General features: G+C 48.1%; 1 protein-coding gene across 1 annotated transcript in view; it reads right to left on the bottom strand.

The window, feature by feature from the left end:
* CCAR2 (cell cycle and apoptosis regulator 2) overlaps window positions 1–12990 on the bottom strand; it is a 100599-nt gene that overhangs the window by 35844 nt on the left and 51765 nt on the right. Inside the window, exons 12-14 of the mRNA XM_030202033.1 lie at window positions 6659–6863; window positions 5830–5979; window positions 5219–5407 (exon numbers count right to left, since the gene is read on the bottom strand). Of these exons, the coding sequence (XP_030057893.1) occupies window positions 5219–5407; window positions 5830–5979; window positions 6659–6863 (544 nt within the window). The remainder of the gene's footprint in view (window positions 1–5218; window positions 5408–5829; window positions 5980–6658; window positions 6864–12990) is intronic.

The raw sequence follows: 12990 nt of genomic DNA, 5'->3' as shown, positions 1-12990 counted from the left end.
CAATTCTGGTCGTCATATCTCAAAAAAAGAAATAGCAGAATTAGAAAAGGTTCAAAGAAGAGCAATCAAGGGGATGGAACACCTCCTGTATCAGGAAAGGCTAAGGATGTTGGGGCTCTTCAGCTTGGAAAACAGACGGATGAGGGGGGATACAATTGAGGTCTATAAAATCCTGAGTGGTGTAGACCGGGTAGATGTTAATAATTTTTCACTCGTTCAAAAAGTATAAAGACCAGGGGACACTCAATGAAATTACATGGAAATACTTTTAAAACAAATAGGAAGAAATATGTTTTCACTCAAAGAATAGTTAAGCTCTTGAACTTGCTGCCAGAGGATGTGCTAACAGCAGTTTGCGTATCTGGGTTTAAAAAAGGGTTGGACAAGTTCTTGGAGGAAAAGTCCATAGTCTGGTATTGAGATGCACATGGGGAAGCCACTGCTTGCCCTGGGATTGACAGCATGGAATGTTGCTACTAATTGGGTTTCTGCCAGGTACTTGTGACCTGGATTGGACACTGCTAGAAGCAGGATACTGGGCTAGATGGACCATTGGTTTGAACCAGTACGGCTATTCTTATATTTGTGCTGAACATTACATCCTGCTGTGTTTGCACATATAGACAGTAATGTTTTGTGAATGAATGCAAGGAATACCAAGCTGTCGCCCTACAGATATCCTAGAGCGGAATCAAACCTCTTTCAGCCCACGAGGTCACCGTGCCTCGTGTAATGCGCCTTAAATGGGAGAGGCACTGGCCACCCTTTAGAAAGGTAGGTGGATGTGATGGCTTCCTTAAGCCAATGAGCTAAGATTGCTTTAGAGGCTGCTCTTCCCTTGTTCTGACCCCCAAACAGAACAAATAATCTGAATGGCTGAACTCCTCTGTTCTTCTTAGATAAGTCATTAAGATCCTCTTGACATCCAGATGCGCCAGCTGACACTGTTCCTTGTCCCCTTCAGAATCAACCAACACTGCTAGAAAAATAGCCTGATTCACATGAAAGGCTGAAACCACCTTGGGAAGAAGGAAGGTACCATCCACAGAACTACCTTTTCAGAAGAAAACAATAAGAATGGCTCTGATATCATCCAAGCCAAGGTAATAGCAACTAAGAATACCAACTTGAGGGAAAGATCCTTCACTGAACAATTAAAATGGCTCAAAAGAGGCAGCAACTAGTACCAACAAGACAGGTTTAGGTCTCACTGCAAAACCACTTAGCGCCAAGGAGGTCTAATGAGCTTGACCGCCTGAAGGAAATGCAAAACATCCAGAGAAGAGGATAATGCCTTCCCTTGAACTGGACCTTGAAAACAAGCTAACACTGCCACGTGAACTTTTAAAGAGGCCAGAGCCAACTTCTTATCCAAACCATCCTTAAGAAAGTCCAAGATCTCAGCTACAGATGTCCGCGACAGGACATAGCCTTTCTCCTGACACCAATCTTCAAAAACATAAGAACTGCCATACTGGGACAGACCAAAGGTCCATCAAACCCAGTATCCTATTTCCAACAGTGGCTAATCCAGGTCACACATACCTAGTAAGATCCCAAAAGGAGTACAACAGATTTTATGCTGCTGCAGCATGGTAGATATCACTGCTGGAGAGTAACCCCTCTTTCACAGACCGCAAGATAGAATGGAGATAGAACCAGCATGTTGACTGGTCCCTGAACTAACAGATTCCCCAACCCCTGCAGCCACAGAAGATCACTTACCTTCAGACTGATTAGATTCCCATACCATGGACTCCAAGGCCAAGCTGGAGCCACCAGGAGTACTAACCCGGCATGACTTTCTATGCGCTAAATGACATGTCCTACTAGCAGCTATAGGGGAAACACAAAGAAGTCCTGAGATGGCCAAAGCTATACCAAGGCATCAATGCCTTCTAGCCACCTCCCATCGACTGAAAACTAGGGAACCCATGTGTTGGCTATTGCTGCAATGAGATCCATCACCAGAAAGCCTCTTGACTGAGACTCCGTTCTGCTAGACCTAAGGTGTTTCTGCTTAGGAAATTTGCTTGAACTTTTTCCATGCCTCCTACATGAACCACCAAGAGATCAGTTAGAAGACTCTCTACCCAGCCCAGAAGTATGGAGGCCTCCATTGCAACTTTTATGGTCTTCGCAGCTCCCTGACAATTTACATAGGTCAGTACTGTTGCATTGTCGGAGAGAACTCTCACCACTTTGACTTGCAAAATCCTTTGCAAGATCTCCAAGGCGAGACGTACTGTCCAAGTCTCCAATCTGTTGATTGACCACAAGGCTTCCAAGGGCAACCAGCATCCCTGTGCAACTTGTCCCAAACAATGCTCCCCCCCCCCAGTAAATATGCAAGCAACCTCGACACAAACCCTTGTTTCAGCGCATAGCACCTGCCTCGGGAATTGTGTATCTTGAACAAAACTTGCTGTGTCACAATGTATCAAAAATCTAAAGGTGCTACAGTTGCAGAAATGTCGTGTCACAGATCTTGTAACTGATCAATGCTGCAATCACCGCTGTTTTCCCACGCTGTTCAGACGCAGTCTATTATCTATTGTACAGACTCTACAACGTACCCCACTTCCTCCCGAGTTGTAACCCTGTCCGACCAATGTTTCTAACCTTATCTGACTATATTGCAACTTTACTCCCCCACTCGGTAACTATCTCCCAACAAATCATGCAAACCCCACTGAACTTCCTAAGGACTTAACCTGGCCCAACACTTCCGCAAGAAAGCTCTACAGAAACTCATTCTCTCTCTTGAATTGTTAACATTGCTCGATACTTTGTAACCATCCCTCATTGTTCCATGTAAGACACATTGAACCTACCAATAGGTGGGAAAATGCGGGATACAAATGCAATAAATAAATAAATAAATACCAAGCACAGGTCAGGTCAGGCAATGAGCAAGGCGTAGTCAGGAAACCAGCACGGGTCAGGTCAGGCAGCAGGCAAGACGAAGTCAGGATACCGGCCCAGATCAGGCAAGACGAAGTCAGGAAGCAGGCAAAAGCGAAGTCAGGATACCAGTACGGGTCGGGTCAAGCAGCAAGAAAACGCAGTCAGGATACCAACATAGGTCAGGTCAGGCAAAAAGAAGGGCGAAGTCAGGATACCAGCACGAGTCAGGTCAGGCAAAAAGAAGGGCGAAGTCAGGATACCAGCACGGGTCAGGTCAGGCAGCAAGCAAGGCGAAGAAACCCCTAGGAAGGGAGAGGCAACACATAGGAAGCAGGAGCGTCCGGGACCTGTTGCCAAGGTCTTGATAGAGCCACGGAGTCTGCAGATGAAGGGAGCCGTGCGTATGATGTCGTCATGCCGTCGTCACGCATGGCGCTCTGGAAGCATACTTCTATGCACATAACCTCTTAAGTCAAGGAACCTGCTTATATAGTAGGGACTAGAGAATGACACAGGGACAGGGACACAGCCCGTGGGGACGGGGCGGGGGACAGGGACAAACTTTGTCCCCTTGTCACTTTCTACTTTGAAGCCTAATGAACTGGACTGTTATTTATGATGCAGACGATATTTTTATTTTTTGGAAAAACAAGCAAACATGCTGGCCACAGCTAGCAAAATTTGCATGGGGGATCCTGTACATCCTGCTACTAGCACATCTAAGAAGACATCTATTGCAGGAGGGACTGTGGAAGACAGGAGACTGAATCCTGAGATTATTGATGACTTCTTATTCATCCACAGATTAAAAAACCATAACAGTGCTTCATAGGGCATATTTTTCCCCTCTAGGTCATACAGAACAGGTTGTATTTTGTACCCCTGGACAATTTAACAGGGTGGATTAGGATTCCTTGGGGTAGTACAAGTCAACTATTGTTTGGGTTGGAAGGGTGGTGGTGGGAAGGTTATTATAGCTGCTAGTTATTGGTTTCTATTTGTAATTTATACACAGCCGTTGCACAGCATATTGATACTTTTTATACTTTAATAAAAAGATTTAAATATAAAATCGTAAGTGTTTGAGGCTTCTGCAGATGAGAACAAAGCCAATGGGGATGGGGCAGGGATGGAGACAGGGAGGGGACAAATTTTGTACCCGTGTCATTCTCTAGTAGGGATAAGCTGAAATATTTAATTTGGACATTTTAACTTATTGCGGATCTTCAGGAGTGATAACTAAACCTACAATATCACTAAAAAGGCTGGAACTAAGACTTCTTTAAGGTTGGTGGATCCATTATCATTTTCTTTTAAAAAAATATTATCTGACATTGACTTATCTTCCTATTTTTTCAGAGTACAGACGAAATTATAAAGACAATTGCACACCAGAGCTTTGTCACACAAACTTTAAGCGCAATGCATGAACCAAAGCTAAGTCAATAATTCAACACACTGTCTCTTAATAATCCACTAGAGGTTTACAGGTGCCAAGACTTTGTGTGAGAGAGTTATGCTGTCTTTCAGAGCATATTTAGCTTCCAAGAAAATATGTCAGACAGAGTATTTCTGTGAAGCATTGTTTTCCCAGGTAGAAGTGGGGGTGAGCCCCAGAATGGCTCTTGAATCTACACCCACCATTCCCTGTGAAAAAAATAGTAACCAAACAACAAGGTATCCAGCCCCAAGTAATGTTGACTTTTTTTCTTATATATTTTTGTTCTGGTATCTACCACTTCAGTCTACACCACAAACGGAGTACAGCTGCAGGTTGTTTGGCCAACAGCTGCTCTCCGCTGCAGGCTCGTGCTAAAATGAGAGACGCCATATTACCACCTCAATCATTCTTACATCTGCTTTTCAGATCTTTTCCTGTTGGAGCCATCTAATTGCAAAATTCAACACAGAGAAGGTTTTAGTCTTCAGAGTACAACCCGTTTCCCGTGAAAAATATAAAAAAATTAAGATGATGAGAGGGATGGGAGTAGACCGACGTGGTAGACTGATGTGGAAGTTAACAGAATAAAAACTGACAGTACAAGAAGATTCCTATACTGTTACATTCCCACCCTCGTATGGGACCTTAAGAAGTTAGGTTGATTACTGCTTGCAAAATTCTTTCAAAATTTTCTGCCACAAGATTATTTTTCCAGTCTGTAATGCCTTATGAATGGGTGAATCGAACTCTATATTTCTCCTTTATGATACAGGATGTGTCATACAGGAGCAATATGAGTATTACATGAGAGGGACCGGCCTGATTAGTAAAGCCAAAGGACCTCACCCATGCCACAGCTGGCACACTAACCTCTTCCTCAGGTTTCGCCTGTTCCTGTAATTCTTCCTCTTTTTCCACCTCTGATTTCTTTTCATCTGTCTCTGCTGCAGCTGCAGCTGCAGCCTCTTGTACCTCTGGGAGACTCAAAAGACCTTTGTAGATCTTATAACCAAAATCTCGCTGCAACATCTCCTGAAAGAATTCCATCAGCACAGCAACCTAAAGGCAACACAAGATGAGAAGTCCATAATAGATGTGGCTCCATAGCCCAAAAGAAAAATTGTCTCTGGCAGAGAGCATCTGATGGCCTTTAGCTCAGCTGACCTTTCAGGGACCCTGGAATGCAGGAGCCCCTCCAGTTCAGCAAGTTCTGTTGCAGAGGGATCTGTGAAGGGGAAGATGGAAGGGATTTTAGATTTAACTCATGTCTTTTTCAGTAGTAGCTCAAGGGAAGTTAGTTACATTCTGGTATCATAGGTATTTTGCTGGTACAATCTAAGTTTGTAGTGGAGGAAATGGAAAGTTAAAGTGAGTTGTCCAAGATCATAAGGAGCAACAGTGGGATTTGAACCTGACCTTCCTCCTTCTCAGGCCAGTGTTCTAACCATTAAGCTAATCCTCCATCCAATGGAGAAAATTACCTCAAATGAGAGCTTCTCTTTCTGTTTCCTGTACTCCAACGTGGCATAGAGAGACATGAGGGTACAGCTGAAGCCTTGCCGTGGGCGAACAGAAATCGAGGGATAGCCAATGGTAGTCACAGGCTCCTCTTCCAGGGTTTCAACTTCAGGCTGAAAATTAGTAAAAACCAAAGCTTGTTTTCTGTTTCAGAAGTTTTGCCACATGTACACATTGCAATAAAATCCAGTTACATTACCAAAACAAAGACTATATGAAGACTGACTGGTTAGATGCTGGCATACAATATGCATATGGAGAAACTCATGTGGACATGAAAAGATGATAACATGTTTCCATTTATGGACTTCCTTGAAAATGAAAAGCCAAAGGACAAATGCCAGCTGCTGGCACACTCTTTAGGTTTTCTTGCCTTCTCCACATCTTTATCCTGTTCTCTGCTATCAAGCTGCTTCTTTTCTTATGACTGTGAAAGGTTAAGGCTACATACTAATTTCTTTTAATAATTCTTTATTGTTAATCTGCCACAGTGGATGCATGAGCATTCATTTATAAATAGGGATCCTTGGGAGCTCATTTGCATTTTGTACTGCTTATTAAAACTTTATTAATTTTCAAAAGAAGAATGGTACACAATCCTCCAATACTAGCAGCACAATAAAAAGAAGATTAAATAAGCTCCAGCACTGTAAGGGAGGTGCCACCCTCCCCGAATATTCAGCCTCCACCCACCTGCTCTGGAGCCACTACCTAATTCTTTATAGTATGTTAGTAGAGTTAATGTGTTAAGTAGCCTTTTAACATCCCCCTGCACTAATATTTGATCCCTACCTTTTCTGCTTCCTCCTCCTTCGGCACTGGTGATGAAGAGGAGGGTGGAGATTCTGTCTCCTTGTTAAGAGTTTTCTGTTGGCAGAGGGCCTCCCATTCCACAAGAGAGGGCATACAGGTCCACAAGTCTGGTAGGAACACCACCACCTTTGTCACACGCTGCGATGTCCCATGGCACACATACCGAAATTCAGCAAAACGGTACCTGATATGGTAGCGTAAAGATAAACTTAAGATTATATTTATTTTATTATTTCCAAGACTTGATATACCACAAAATAGGCCCAATACTGGCAGCTAAGTGGTTTACAACAAATAAAATCATTAATCTGATGGTGGACAGGGAATGAACACAGGGACAAGAGATAGAAGGAAGGCAGAGAAGTCGCAGCAGGAGGGACTGAAAAAGGAAGGGACTAGTTGGGAGGGGGCTCAAAGACTGAGGTATAAGGTGAAATTAGATCTTACCTGCTAATTTTCTTTCCTCTAGACCCTCCAGACCAGTCAAGACGCGTGGGTTATGTCCTCCTACCAGCAGAGGGAGACTGAGAAACACTGAGCTTTTGAATACTGTATATATAACCTGTGCAGTACATCCACTAGCCAGTATAACCCTGACAAAGCAGAGAAAACAAAAACACCAACTACAACGAACAACCCTGTACGTGGTCACTGCCAACTGGACACTTTCTTCATATCTTTCACTGTGCCCTTTTATTGTGTGTGCTTTCACAGGTGGACTATCAAACACAGTCACACCTGACCAGACTCATACCAACAAAAGTCTGAAACCATAGAAACCACACTCAACAGCTGCCAAGAGAGAACAACAGACAAAACAGACCAAGCAGACCTCCTGGCCTAAAGTACAGACAGGGCGGGCCTTGACCGGTCTGGAGGGTCTAGAGGAAAGAAAATTAGCAGGTAAGATCTAATTTCACCTTCCTCCATGACCCTCCAGACCGGTCAAGACGCATGGGACGTACCAAAGCAGTAAACATCCTAAGGGCGGGATCCACGAAGGCCAGAGATCAACACTGCAGCCCCAAAGCCTGCCTCGTCCTTGGCATGCACATCAATCCTGTAATGTTTAACAAAGGAATGCAATGACGACCAAACCGCCGCTCGACAAATATCTAACGGAGGAATCATACTACTCTCCGCCCAAGAGGTCGCCACCCCCCTAGTAGAACGAGCCGAAAACTCCTTAGGGACCATGCGACCCTTCAGCAAATAAGCAGAAGCAATCGATTCCTTCAACCATCTAGCTATCGTAGCTTTGGAAGCTGCCGCGCCCTTTCTTGCCCCACCATGAAGAATAAACAAACGGTCAGAAAGTCTATAGCGCCGAGTTCTGGAAATATAACAGCGCAAGACTCTTCGCACATCTAACTTGGCCAGTCGACGCTGTTCCGCATCCCCCGCAAAGTCCCCCAAAACTGGCAAGGAAATAACTTGATTCACATGGAACTCTGAAACCACCTTGGGCAAAAAGGACGGCACCGGGCGCAAAGACACCTTCTCTTTGGAAAAAGACAAAAAGGGGTCTCTACAAGACAATGCCTGAAGTTCCGACACCCTCCGAGCTGAAGTAATGGCAACCAAGAACACCGTCTTTAGGGAAAGATCCTTATCCGAAATAGAAACCAAAGGCTCAAACGGCGGCCTCACCAAAGCATCCAAAACGAGATTCAAATCCCACGGAGGCACCATCCGTCGCCGGGGCGGTCGTAGTAACTTAACACCCTTCAAAAACCGAACAACATCAGAACTAGAAGCTAACGACTTCCCCTTGATCTTCCCACGAAAACATGACAAAGCCGCCACCTGTACCTTCAAGGAAAACAAGGCCAGACCCCTGTCCATACCATCCTGCAAAAACTCCAATACATCCGTCACCGACGCTCGAAAGGGCAGAACCTGTCTACCTGCACACCAATGCTCAAAAACTCTCCAGACCCGGACATACGCCAACGAAGTGGACTGCCTACGCGAACTCAACATCGTGTCGATAACTCTGGCCGAAAAACCTTTCCTTCTTAACCTGTGCCTCTCGAGAGCCAGGCCGTAAGCAAGAACCGATCCTGATCTGGCATAACTATCGGTCCCTGACACAACACCACTGCATCTGACAACGGCAGAGGATCCACTACTGCCAACCGAACCAGATCGCTGTACCACGGCCGACGCGGCCAATTTGGGGCTATCAAAATCACTCGTCCGGGATGCCGAGCTATGCGCTGAACCACGCGACCGACTAACGGCCATGGCGGAAAAACATACAGCAACTCCAGAGGCCAAGGCTTCAGGAGCGCATCTATGCCTTCCGCTCGAGGATCCCTCCGACGACTGAAAAACCTCTGAACCTGAGCATTGCGGCCCGTTGCCATGAGATCCATCACGGGAATTCCCCAGACCGACACAATGCGATTGAACACCGACCGATGCAGCGACCACTCTCCGGGGTCCAGCGAATGCCTGCTTAGGTAATCTGCCTCCACGTTGTCTACTCCAGCCACATGTGCCGCGGATAGCGCTAGAAGATGAACCTCCGCCCATTGACACAACAGCGCCGCCTCCTCCGCGACCGCCTGACTCTTTGTGCCTCCCTGACGGTTGACATAAGCCACGGCGGTGGCGTTGTCGCAGAACACCCGGACCGCTTTCCGCACCAGTAGACTCTGAAACGTCTGTAGCGCTAACCAAATGGCCCGAGTTTCTAACCGATTGATGGACCACTGCGCTTCTATCTGAGACCAGCGACCTTGAGCTACCTGCCCGAGACAATGAGCTCCCCAGCCCTGAAGACTGGCGTCTGTGACGAGGACCACCCACTGCGGGGCCTCCAACGGCATTCCCTTTTCCAGATTGCATGGATCTAACCACCACCGGAGACTGAGGCGCGGGATTACCGACTGCTGAAGGCGCATGTCCAACTCCTGAAACAGAGGCGACCACCGACTGAGAAGAGCTGACTGCAACTGGCGCATGTGTGCCCGGGCCCATGGCACTACCTCTATGGTGGCCGCCATCAGCCCCAGGACTTGTAGATACTCCCGTGCCTTCGGAGCCGATTCCGCCAGAAATCAACGAATCTGACCCTGCAACTTGTGAATCCGAGAGCCCAGCAGGAAGACTCGACCGTTCCTGGTGTCGAAACGAACCCCCAGATACTCCAGCGACTGCGACGGCACCAGGTGACTCTTGCCGAAGTTCACTACCCAGCCCAGAGACTGAAGAAACTGAACCACTCGAGCAGTGGCCACCTCGCTCTCCGACTGGGACTTGGCCCGAATCAACCAATCGTCCAGATACGGGTGCAACAGAATACCCTGCTTCCGCAAGTCCGCCGCCACTACAACCATGATCTTGGAAAATGTTCGAGGAGCCGTTGCTAATCCAAAAGGCAGAGCACAAAACTGAAAATGCTTCCCTAACACTGCAAAGTGCAGAAAACGCTGGTGAGCGGCCCGAATGGGGATGTGCAGATAAGCCTCCGTCAAATCCAAAGACGTGAGAAACTCCCCTTCCTGCACCGCGACAATGACCGACCTCAACGTCTCCATGCGAAAAGAGGGGACTCTGAGAGCTGCATTGACTGCCTTCAGATCTAAGATAGGCCGAAAGGCATCCTCCTTCTTTGGGACCACAAAATAGATTGAATAGCAGCCCAAGCGGCGCTGAGCGGCGGGAACAGGAACCACCGCCCCCAGACTGATCAGGCGAGCCAGAGTGTCCCGCACTGCTGCCCGCTTGAGCCTCGAATGACAAGGAGACACCAGGAACCTTTCGGGAGGCGAGCTGTCGAACTCCAGAGCGTATCCGTCTCGCACCACCTCGAGAACCCACTGATCCGATGTGATTTGGGCCCAGTCCTGGTAAAACAGACTCAGCCGAGCCCCTACCCGAACCAGAGCCTGGACCCGCACACCTTCATTGCGAATTACGCCCCAAAACCTGTCCTCCTGCAGAAAAATACGCCCTCTGCGCCGATTCCCATGAAAGGACAGGGTGCGCTGGAAGAACCGACCTCTAAAGGACCCACTAGCCCTCCCGGGCCTATACTGGCGAGCCTCCTTAAACCGACCTCGGGAGGAAGTACCCCTGGAAGCCGCCTTGGGACGAAAATCCGGAAGACGAGGGGCCTTGGCATCGCTGAGACCGCGCACCAACTTATCCAAATCCTCACCAAAAAGCATGGACCCCTTAAAAGGAAGTGAACAAAGCTTGGCTTTGGAGGCCGCGTCCGCGACCCAACCTCGCAACCAAAGGGCTCTACGTGCCCCCACCAGCATAGCCATATTCTTGGCCGAGGCACGGAGCAAATCATAAAGCGCATCAGACAAAAAAGACGATCCCATTTCCAATTTGGCTAACTCCTGCACCCCCGAGGTCCCAACCTCCACCGAATCATCAAGCAGCTTCTCGGCCCATCGGAAACATGCCCGCGCAACCAGCCCCCCACAAACCGAGGCCTGCAGGGCCAGGGCCGACAAATCGAAACTCCGCTTGAGGAAGGACTCAAGCCTCCTATCCTGGGGATCCTGGAGAGCGGTCCCCCCGTCCACCAGAATAGCCGTGGCTTTTGTAACTGCTGTCACCACAGCATCTACTGTGGGTGCCTTAAAGGAATCTCTATCTTCCTGTGGGAGCGGATAAAGTCTAGACATCACTTTAGACACTTTACAGGGAGAATCCGGCGAATGCCACTCTTGAAACACCATATCCCTGAGGTCCTTATTCATGGGAAAGGACCTAGCCTGCCGCTGAATCCCCTTAACCAAGGGATCCACCTGTCTAGCCTCCCCCAAAGCCGCCTCTGGCTGTTCAAACTTAAGGGTGGAAGAGACCTGCTCAATGAGCTCCGCAAGCTCCTCCCTGTGAAAAATCCTCACTACAGAAGGATCCTCCCCAGGAACCACCAACTCCGGATCCTGAGGGCCCTCAAACCCCTCAGGGTCCCCTATATCACTAAAAGCACCTTCGGATCCTACAGGAGAGAATCCCTCCTCGTCGTCCCACTCAAACCGAGGCCTCTTAGCCAGTGCCGAACTAGTCCCCTCCCCTAAAGGCGGGGGTCCCGACTTCCAGGCTTGATAGAGGGTCCAAACAAAATCCGGAGGAAAACCAACGCCTCCTGTACCCTCAGGCACCACCTTCGGAGCCGATCCAGGAGCAGCCGGGCCAAAAACAGCTGATTCCACGGGACGCGCGGTATCCAAAATGGCGGACGTTCCCACCAAAACTAAATTCGCTGAAGCCGTCCCTGCCGGTGCTCCTGCCGCCCCCGACACCCCCGAACTAGCTGGAACCTCTGCAACCAACACCGGGGGCGCCGCCATCGGCGAGGCCTGCTTCGGTTCGCCGCACAACCGGCACTGACCTCCCAGAGATTCTACTCCTCGGCGCGAACACGCGCGACAGCAGAGGAGTTTGCCTGCCATAACTCCGAAGCTCACAACACGCTGTGCGAAGCGGCGCAAAACCTCTCACTCACCGCTTCCCCACAACAATCACTCGCACTGCTCTCTCTCGCTACCAACAGGAATCGAACCTGCCGTCCGTTCCTAGCTAGATATAGCCTCAGATAGCTCTTAAAGAGACATCAACCCAATTTGGCAGCTGAGAAGTGGGGGGCACTCAAGGCTACAATATTAGAAAAGCAGCCGAGGCACAAAGCTGCCAGAATCTCCATAGAGAGCAGCACAGGGGGAGGGACCTGAACACAGGTTTAACACCCCAGGGGGAAAAACTGGGCCCCACCGCACCCAGGGCCCCGAAGCACTTTTTTTTTTTTTTTTAAACACACGTACAGGGAATAGTCAAAACCAATAAATTTGGCAATAAGAAAAACCCCCCTAACCGTATAATTAAACTACCTCACCAGACTATTGAAGACTGCACAGGCTGTCCATCTACCTCTGCTGAGACTGAGAAAATACTGGCTAGTGGATGTACTGCACAGGTTATATATACAGTATTCAAATGCTCAGTGTTTCTCAGTCTCCCTCTGCTGGTAGGAGGACATAACCCACGCGTGTTGACCGGTCTGGAGGGTCGTGGAGGAAAGGAAGGTCTTTAGGCAGGCTTTGAAATCTTGAAGAGAAGATGGTGATCTGATCAACGGGGGAAGAGAGCTTCAAAGCTTGGGGCCTAGATAACTAAAAGCAGTTTCGCGAGTGAGGGAGAGATGGAGAACGGAAGGGACAGGGATACAGAGAAGGTTGCCAGAAGTGGAGCAGAGAGTATCGAGAAGTATGCTGTGATCAACAGTGTCAAAAGCAGCGGAAAGATCAAGAAGAATGAGGATGGAATTTTGACCTCTGGATTTA

This window comes from Microcaecilia unicolor, chromosome 4, assembly GCF_901765095.1.
Source record: "Microcaecilia unicolor chromosome 4, aMicUni1.1, whole genome shotgun sequence".
Taxonomy (NCBI): Eukaryota; Metazoa; Chordata; class Amphibia; order Gymnophiona; family Siphonopidae; genus Microcaecilia; species Microcaecilia unicolor.
Note: the sequence above shows the minus strand (reverse complement) of the source record. Positions and strands in the feature narration are given on the sequence as shown.